The 10,308-nt window shown below is 42.4% G+C and overlaps 1 protein-coding gene across 7 annotated transcripts in view; it reads left to right on the forward strand.

Annotated features, from left to right (window-relative positions):
- The first annotated feature begins 325 nt into the window (after positions 1 to 325).
- Positions 326 to 10,308, forward strand: part of ikzf1 (IKAROS family zinc finger 1 (Ikaros)) — an 18,136-nt gene continuing 8,153 nt past the window's right edge. Inside the window, exons 1-3 of one of the 7 annotated variants that reach the window (XM_008284641.1) lie at positions 326 to 736; positions 4,980 to 5,033; positions 5,203 to 5,316. In XM_008284641.1, coding sequence (XP_008282863.1) covers positions 409 to 736; positions 4,980 to 5,033; positions 5,203 to 5,316 — 496 coding nt within the window. In that variant the 5' untranslated portion in view covers positions 326 to 408. The other 6 variants (XM_008284640.1, XM_008284642.1, XM_008284644.1 and 3 more) reach the window with 6 other exon arrangements.

The raw sequence follows: 10,308 nt of genomic DNA on the forward strand, positions 1-10,308 counted from the left end.
GGACTTTCTGTAGGATTGAGGCAGTAACTGTGTGAAGGTGCAAATGAAAACAGAAAGTAAGAATCAAAAGATAAAAAAAAACAAAAACAAAAAAAACAGAAACTATTTGCTCAGACATAATCCTGATTCTGGACACCGTGAAAGGGGAAGACGGGAGGCTCTGACATTAAAAGGAGCCAAAGAGAAAGTCAAATGGATGAAGCATTAAAGAGAGAACAAAGTCATTATGTGGGAGAGAAAACACTTGTGTTAATTTCATGGACTACTTCAGCAGCGCGCCAGAACAGGTGACAGAAAGGGAGCTGTCCAATATGCAAGTGAGGGTAGCCCCCCCCTCCTCCTCCTCCACCATCACCCCCCACCACCACCATCAGCTTCCTCGGTGTGAATGAAATAAATAAACAATGAATGGTCCACTCTCCTCGCTCGCCTCATCCCATCTCATGCATGGCTGCCAGTAATGGTCTACTGGGTGTCAGCTTTTATTGGCACGGCACAAAGCAAGTGCCAAGGGTTCGGTGGCTCGACTCCCCGCTGCAGACTGTGGATAAAAGCGAGCAAAATGCCTCAGCCGAGCTCAGAGACATAGTCATGTTGGGCTGGAACGAGGAAGTGCAGTGGAGAGGGGAGGGACTCAGGGCGCAGCTCCATGGGGCCGCCGCGGCGCTGCGACCTTCTGCACATGGAGCCGGGGAGAGTTGGAAGAACTTCATACTGCAAACTCAAGGAATAGCAGGTAAAGTGACTTCCACCGCAATTTTCAGGTCCACACTCATCTCAAACTCTAGCTCAGGACCTCTAAAGTGAGCCCGTGTGCTCTAAAGATTTTTAGGAAACATTTGCGCCTGACTGGAAAAGACTCTCCTTAGAGTTTCGGTGCAGGTGCGCCGCAGCATCAGATCCCGCTTGGTGCGCGTAATTTGGGTTTATAACGGACAAACGGACAAAAGTGTAAAGATTTAATTCAGGAGAGGAGATTAATTTAACTGTGACATTTGTTTCTACATATAACCAGTAAATTAAGGGAAGTAGTGGAATTGTTCCCTATTTTCCATGTGTCTGTTTTCTTTTGGGAACATATGGATAAATTATTTCCTCTTCGATTAAATTTATATTAAAAAATACGTGCTTACTCTGTATGATTTTCTACAAATTACGCGTTTGTGTGCGTCATTTTAACCCGTTTCACTGTTTTTACTTTCCTGTTATAACACCTGTTGCAACAGATGTGCGCACTCACTAAACTTCAGCTCGTCCCTCTTGGTCGAAGCTTTAGAGAAATATTAAAATACACATTTCCAAGAATAAAAAAAAAAAAAAAAAAAAAAAAAAAAAACTTTTGATGAAGACGCAAATTTATCGGGGGCCAAACAGCAAACATTTTAGCGCTGCTTAACCAGGAAATCAAGGCAATCATTACGCACCGACGAGAGCCGTGTCTAAATAAGCTTAAATTAATAATCGATAAATCTGATCATTTCATACCGTCAAGCTTTGTGTTCACCTGTTCGAAATCGAACCACAGTCTCAGTCACACGTCTGTGTGAAGGGAAGGAAAAAAGACACATGTAGGCAGGACAGATGAAACTTTTTACGCCGCTGACACAGAGGTGGAAAGTTCTACATCAACGCCCAGAACAAAAACTGACAGATTCAAACAGTTGAGGAAATTAAGAGTGTTTCACTTTTTTTTTTTTTTGGTAACACGTTACAAACTTGTAGACATTTACACAAAAAAGAAGACAAAAAAAAATCCACTTTTCTGGTAGTTGATAGAATTTAAAAAGTATTTTAACCATTTATAATGAAATCTTTAAAGTGGCTTTTGTGTAATTTATTCAGATATTAAACTGTCGTCATATTTTGAGTTGAACCTGTGTTTTTTAAATAAGTTTGAATACAGTTAAAGTTTGAATTTTTCCAAATTTGAACACATTTAAGGGAAGTGAATTACTTTCACCCAACATTGTGAACAAATCCTAACACATGGCAAAAATAAAATGCAATAAAGCAGCAGAACCATTTTTGATGTGTAACTTGTAAATGAACCCCAGCAGCACCTCCACAAATAAGACTTTTTCATAGCTCAGTTGGAAAGAGAAGTGCTGAAAGTGCTGCAAATCTGTCTGCAGATACATCATCTTTCTTGTCAGTAGAAACAGAAGTAGGCGGGGGGTGAGGTGGTGGTGGTGCTGCTGGTGCTGGTGGTGGTGGCGGCGGTGGTGGGGGGAGGCAGAGGAAGACAGACAGTTATTAAAATGATTGTACTGTCTGAATAGCAGAGTAGTGAAGTGTGTCAGATGCAAATGAAGGAAACTTCTCTTCAGCGCACCTTTACTCTCTCCCCCCCTCTTCCTCCCCTCCCCTCACCACCTCGATAGGCTCCCCAGAACACATCTGCGAACACTATCTACCCACTTCCACCCATACATTTCATGAATTACTGATGAGAATCTCCATATGAACAAAGGTGACCATGCACCACACTGTTTGCCAGTGTAGGATAAGCTCTTCTCCTAAATGCTTGATAAGAAAGCGCCCACAGCAGCTTCTCAAAAAGGGAGCCAGAATTATCAATTCAGATGTTTTCATTAATCGTCAGTTAGTTTTCTTAGTAAGCTGCCTTAAGTGGAAACTTTGAGTGGAGTGTGTGAAATAATCATGCTTTGTATTGTTAGTGCCGTCAGCATTAATGTGTGATTCATATTAACATTATGCACTGCTGCTTATGTGCTCAAGTGTTTAACTGTTTAATTGCAGCTCACAAAAATACTTTTTGCATTTTTAATATTTACATGCTCCTTTAATTGTAGGAAAAGTGTAGAAAGCTCTAACTCTCAAGAAATACCTTTTTTTTTAAACATCCCCCCTCTGCTAACGTATTCCAGATCATTTTAAATGTGCATTATGAGTGTTCACGCACGCTCACAGCAGCGCCTTCTCCTGGGTATCCAAACTTTGCTGGTGTGGTCCTCGGTATCTGTTAACGGTTTCGTTGTTTCTCATCTCCACCCTGCTCCCTGGTGTAGCTTTTGCACCTCGCTTCGAGCCTCTAACCTCCTCCCTCCCCCCCAACAACCAACACACACACAAACACGCAGGAGGGGGGACCGAGAATTCTGTCAACCCACAAGCCTCTTCCTGCCTCTCCTCACTTGACGTGCTCCGATCAAAACTGTTCCAGTCCCCCCCATGCGCTTCTGTGTCACAAGTCTTTTCTGTGACTTCCATTGCACCGGCTGAAAGATTCCACCTGCCCCCAGTTTGTACACTCGATCACACTAGCATTCGTACCCCCACGCACCATTTCAGTTTGAGGAAAAAATTTTTAGTGGGATGAAAATGCTTTAACTGCACCTGCTTTTATCAAAAAAGTATATTTTCAAAGTAGGATTAAACTTTGGCCTATTAAAACAACAGTTTGAATGATCATCCATGTTGTTTTAAAGTTAAGGTAGAAACAAAAACTACAGAGAAAAAGTATTTAAAAGGCAGCAGCAGTGTCTGAAACACGTAGAACCAGCATAGCATCACTCTGTGTGTGAGCAGAAGAGCTACTTCCTGAATATTCTACGTGCACCTTACTTTCCACATGCCTACGCAAGTGGGTTGTGGCTGAATGTAGGAACTCTCTATTTTATTTCTGTCGAAGCCCCCACACCAGCACATCCGTGTTTCCCTCGCACCATCTGCCCAGAAAAAAAGGGCACATGAGAATATACCTCCCTCTGCCCCCGACCTCCAAAACTCCAGATGCTGAAGAACGCCGCTGCAGAGTCACAGTAACACGCAACACTCCTGTGTGCTGCCGAACAAATCATCTGCACCAGTGACCTTTGCCACCCTCCTCCTTCCTCCTGCCCTCACCCTTGTGTCCTGGGCGTCTGAAGGCCGCCGAGCTCCTGACTTGACTCCGCAGAAAACTGTGCGTTGCGACAGAGCGGCCCGGTCGCTTCCCACTATTTGTTCCAAGTGTGTGGAGCCATCTGTCAGTAAAACAGGAAGGCCTAGGTTCCCCTTCTCCCTTGGGCTCGTTTCGCTATTTTCGGGAGCTTCACTTCTCCCTGTGTGGCTGCTTGGACTGGGCAGCGGCCCCACCAAGGGCTTCTTGAAGTGGCGGCGCTGGGGCTGAGGCTGTTGGGCCCATCTGCTGCAGGCTTGAGGGCCATCCATTATTAATGGGGCCACGAGCATTGGTGACTCCTCAGATATTCAGCCCTGGCCGGAGGATCGCTTCTGGACTCGACTGCCTCGTCTTGCTAAAAAAATGTAATAAATAAAGAGAACTTCTCTGTCCTTCGGCCTGCTTTTCTGTCTCTTTTCTTTTTCTGCACCTTCCTGTTGCATTTGCTCTTCTGACTTCTTGCCCTCTTGTTGCTATCCACCTCTCTGCCACCATATCTCGCTGCCTTCCCCTCTTCTTCTTCTTCTTCTTCTCCCTCCTTCGCTCCCTCTCTTTGTTTCTGATTGTGGCTTGCATGTGTCTGCGCTCGGGCCGCGGACTCAGCGATGCATGCTCAGTAAATTAGAGAGAACACGAGCGCCGATCAGCTGGGCACGGCAAACACCCGCATCCAGGGTGACCTGGGGCCAGTTAATTTTCTGCTTAATTTTGCGGCAGTCAGTTTGCATTTTTGGATGATTACGTGGCAGGAAATTAACAATAAATAACAAATGTGGTGTGAAAGCCCATTCCCAGCAACCCCGTGCTACCGGCGGGCCCCATCAGCCGGAGCCAAGCCACTCTCCAAGCTCAGACTCTCTGTCAGCCTTGTAATGAAAACGTCTGTGATTCTTTGTAATGTAATGTGGGGGACAGTGGTGTGTCTGTGGCTGTGACAAGAGTGATCTCAGTGAGGTGACGGAGTCACAGCGAGAAGTACACCCTCGACTCAACTCGAGCTTTTTATAATGTTGTTTCCTCAGCCTGCACTTGATTAAACTTATACGCATCTACATCTCCATCTCTCTCCCATTAGAGTACTTGCACCGCATGGAGACAGAGGAGGCCCAGGAAATGGCCCAGATGCCAGGTAAAAGCCTACGTACTGCATGATTGAGACGTAGAGTGCACAAAGTAGATACAATAGGCCCACAGACAGGCTCTTACACCACCCGGAGGTAATTTTGCCTCTCCTGAATGAGTCGTGTCGAGGGGTTGCGTGTTGAGTGATGGGTGTTTGCTGGTGTGTGTCTCCCCAGGCAGGGACAGCCCCCCTGCCAATGAAGCGTCTGAGGAGGCAGAGGAGCCCATGGCGGTCCCCGAGGACCTGTCAGCCGGCTCCGCCCACCAGCAGAACAACAGAGGGGACAAAGGTACGAGGCAACTTCTCACCAAACGCACCCGCAGCCGGTCAGACCGTCACTGATGCTTGTACTATTTAAGAGAGTGTGGTTGCTACATTAAAGTGAGCGTATCCCATGAAGCGGCGATCAGAACGAGTCCAAACCACTGCAGTGCCGTTCCCAACAGTCATGTGTTCAATCTCAAAGCGTCCAAATCAGAGTGAAACCGTTAAATGAAAGTTATGTCAGGATCAAAAGCATAACATATATATTAAAGCAAGCATTAAAATGTTTTTCTAACTTAATCCCATGCTCATCCAGTGGGAGATATTTGCCGTCCCAAATCCCTTGGAAAAATTAATTTAAAGCTGCAAAGAGACACATTTAGGTCATTGGCAGGAAAGGTAAAAAAAAAAATCCCTTTGATCCATGGCATGTCATTAAGCAGCCAAATCTTAAGGAATAACTAATGTGGCCTTGATTTGAGTTTGTGAACAGCAAGCCAGGGAATACCGTGGTGAAAATAAGGATGGAGCTGCTGGGGGACTCAGATCAGCGGCATATATTTATCTCAAGTCTCCTAAGATGGGTGGTGTGTGAAGGAACAGGAAATGTTCATTAGTCATTAAAAGCTGATAAGTTTTATGTGACAGCAGGATGAGTCAGACATAGAAAACTTAAAGACTACAGGTATTATTTAAACTCACGGCTACTTTTAAGCACACTGTGCCCACCAGATGTCTAAAATCGCAGCTTTCAAGATGCACTCAGACGAGGTGAAAGATCAGAAGAGCCATTTTCATTGATTTAATTAAGCTATGAACTCTTCACCAAATGAGATAGAGGTATGAAAAAAAAAAAAAATCAAGCTGGAGAAAAATTCTCAGCTACAATTCAGGTAAATTGAAAATAGTTGTTTTCACTGTGACAGAAAAACAACAGCACCAAGGCTCAAAGTTGACCATCCTGTTCAGTTCTGTTCCCTTCAACCAGATAACGGCAAAGATTAGCAGCACACAGTCAAAAAATAAGATGTGAGAGGAAACTGAAATAGGATGTGTAAGAGTTTCCTAAGAAGAACTTGCCATCAGACAGTTTCAACACTCCTGGAGATAAAGAGTTCAGGAACAAGGCCAAGCTCAGAGAGATCAGCGCATCACTGCACCACATAGGTCACACACCTGCGCACTCACACACACACACACACTCACACACACACACATGCTTACTCACAAAGGCTCTGTCTTTGACTTTACGACTGTTGAGCCGTCAGGCGGTGAACTCGACACAGACAGGGGATCTCAGAACGAGAGCTGCGATGGCGTCTAAACGATTAAAACATGTAGTCAGGAAGCGCGTTCGTATGACTGTGTCGATCTCGATCAACCGACAAAAAGCAGATTGTTTAAATGTCTGACTTTCATCGGCTTCACGTAAAGAGAGTAAAGAGGGCGCAGCTGCTGGCAGCCTGGATGTATGACTTTATGTACAATACGTGAGTTTCTGTTCATTCCCTTCACATGAGTGTGTGTGCGTATGTCTATATAGGGACAGAGAGAAAGAAGGGAAGTGCAAGTATCTGCTTCATCTATGCATCGCTGCCTCTGTGATAAAAGCCCGAATGAGTTATAATTATCACACAGGATCATGTGCTGCTCAGTTCTCTTTAGTGAAAAAGGGCAAAAAAACAGGAGGACTATATGTGGGACACGGGACCTCAAAGTATCGAAAGCTAGAAACCTCAAAACCCAGGTTGTTTCCTGTTGCAAATAAGCCTTCGCAGCCTGGGATCGTCAGTGTTGGCGCACATTCACAATGCGACAGTCTACGTGTTTATGAGCCCATGCATTAGGGAGGTTCAGAAGGTAAAGTGAAGCCTGTTTTAACACAAAGGTATCAGCGCAAATACATGTAAAAAATAAAAATAACAAAAAATACACGATTGCATTGTGTGGCTTAAATTGAAAACAGGACTGGACACATGTTGGGTTAAAGTCACAAGGCTGTAAAACGACCCTCACGACATCCCGGTGAAATGATTTCTCTTTCACTTTCAGTGACTCAGACGGAGCCTTTGCTATTTCAGAGACATGAGACTGAGATGGAGCTGTCTAGTTCCCGAAAACATGGAGGCGAGTTTTTTAAAAAAAACAAGTGTGTGAGGGGAAAAGCAGGCTGTTTCTGGTGTTCCTGCAAGTTGTGTTGAGTGTGTTGCTGGTGTGGTTTAACACATGTGGTTCCACTGCTGCGCACAAAGGTTATTTTCAGGCAGTGAGAGCAGCACAAGCCAGTAACAGGAACCTTCAGCAGGTTCCCTGCATTTCCACGCTGCACAACTAACACGTTTTCTCCGCTGCCTTCTGTCTACTGTTGATCCCTGTCAATATGACGGGTTTACTTCTTTTTTAATGCCATGCTAATACTCAAGCTTTTCATTTTATAGTATGTCAGTATTTGTTATTTCTCCATTCTCTGCAACAGCCTGTGTTATCTCTGTCGCTAATCTGAGGATTAGAGGCACAATATGTTATAGCTTTTTATTGAGTCCTGTTTTGTTTGACTACTACCTAACACTTGCTTCCCAAAACGAGCAAATCAGGATGTGTGATCATGACAAACATGATATAAAGTAAAAGCCTTCTTCCTTCTCCCAGTTTAGTCACAACTTCCCCATATCCATGCGAATGGGTGTCAGTCCAGTGTTCATGGTTCCTTTCTCACTGCTCCGGGTAACCTGAAAGTAACACTGGGTCCTAAACATGAAGTGCTTTTTTTTTTTTTTTTTTACTGTTTTGTTTCAACTATTAAACCGCCTAAAAGTGTTGAAATCGAGTCATTCCCGGGTCAGTTCTGCAGAGGAATCTATTGAAAAGCTATAAGGTTCAACCTCTATTGATTTACATGTCAGAGGTTTTGTGGGTAACACCATACATTTAATGATGAGGGTTAAGTGGTGCAGCCACTTATTGAGTTTTGCTTTCGAGCTCTGTGATATGTAAATGTAAGAACCTGATCACTTGCCAAGAAAAATCCCTCCAGCTTGATTAGACACTTACGTCATCATTTTAGTGCATACGTCTGAAAAAAAAAAGAATTGGTGTTTCAAGAGAGAGCTTCGTGCACATGCTCTGCAACACGTGCTACCTGGAGTCTGTGTGCAGGTTGTAAGTGTGTTTCACTTTTGCAAACAGACTGACACGGATGCAAATTGGCTGCACTTGACTAAATGTCTTAATTCTGTGGTTCCCCATCAGTGGTACGTGTCCTACTGATAGTATTAAGGCAAAGGTAAAGGTTATGAATTACCCAGATTAGGGTAATTTTCAAAAAAGAAAAAGAAAAAAAGATATTACAGTTTTTAAAATATATATTTACCTATTTAAATACCATTTGTTGAGATTGTGCGTAAACTGAATAATCAGTGAGCGGAGAAGTTCAAACTGTGATGGATGACAACTGAAATAATTAAGCCAGAGTAACAGATTTGTTAAAATAATATGTTGGTTAAAACTAATAGATAAATGGTAACATTAGAGTACATGAGCAAAAACAAATTGATAAACCAATAAATGAACCATCCAAAAGATACGAATCAATGTTAAGAAGGTAATAATTAGCAAAATTAACAAACTAATAGTTAATGTAGCTAATTAAGTTAATTTAAATTCTTGTTTGTACTGTTGTGTATGTACAGCAAAATGACAATAAACTTGAATTGATTTTTTTTTTTAAAGAAATGGATAAATAAAAACAAATAACGTTAGTCAAAAATTTTTAGATACATGATGAAAATGACGGGCTGCAAGGTGGAGTGGTGGTTAGCACTGTTGCCTCGCAGCTAGAAGGTCGCAGGTTCGCTTCCCGGTGAGGAAACTCCAGGATCTTTCTGGAGTTTACATGTTCTCCCCGTGCAGCGTGGGTTCTCTCCGGGTTCTCCAGCTTCCTCCCACACAGTCCAAAAACATGCTGAGGTTAATTGGTGATTCTAAATTGTCCGTAGGTGTGAGTGTGAGTGTGCTTGGTTGTCTGAACAATGATAAACAATGTTGGCCAAAGAAACAGGTGTGGATCAGTTAGCTAAAAGTGATGAGTAAATGGTTAAAATGTAAAATAAAATAAAAAGGTTAGCCAAAAGTCCAGATATATGATTAAAATGGCCAGCGAAGAGTAAAAATCATTAGCTGAAGGTAGTGGAAAAATGGTTGAAAAAATAATGGTAGTAAAAAAATGAATAATGGCTAGTTGACAATAAAAATAGTTCACTAAAGGTAATGGATAATGATGTCAGCTGGATGGATGCATAGCTAAAATGGCGAGCTAACACTATACTAGAATATGTCAGTAAGAATAGTTCCCTGAAAATAATGAATAAACTGTGAAAACAGCTTCTGTAATGTATAAAAATTGAAATAGATGCGGCATAAATAGTGAAATTCAATTCAAATCAATTTGATTTATTCGTTTTAATTTTTTTAAAAATATATTTTCTAATTGTATTTAGTACAATTTACAACATATGTCGTCTCACGTGTATTTGAAATAGCAAATCATAACAAATAATAAATTAGGGAGAAAACTATTTAAATAGTTAAAGCATAAATAAATGGTGGCTATAAATGGTGGTGTTTAGAAGTTACACCTACAAATACAAAGAACCTGTCAGTGAAAAATGCATCATGACAGAGTTTTGCATTATTGTAAATGCCCCCCTGCACTGTTGTCCTGGTCGTATTCTGATGACATTTTGGATGCATACATAGCAGGTTTTGTTTTTTGTTTTGCTAATTTATACACAGTTGTATATTACAACTCGTGCCCATTTTTGCACCTTAAGCACATTTTTGATTTTATAAGACAGTGAAGCCTTCCCTTTCCTTTGCGTGCACCACTGGTGTCTGTTATCTTATCTGCTCGGCAAAAGGAGCCACTTTTTTTTTTTTTTTTTTTTTACTGTTTTGTTTCAACTATTAAACCGCCTAAAAGTGTTGAAATCGAGTCATTCCCGGGTCAGTTCTGCAGAGG

This window comes from Stegastes partitus, unplaced genomic scaffold (assembly GCF_000690725.1).
Source record: "Stegastes partitus isolate 25-593 unplaced genomic scaffold, Stegastes_partitus-1.0.2 Scaffold367, whole genome shotgun sequence".
In the NCBI taxonomy this organism is placed as follows: Eukaryota; Metazoa; Chordata; class Actinopteri; family Pomacentridae; genus Stegastes; species Stegastes partitus.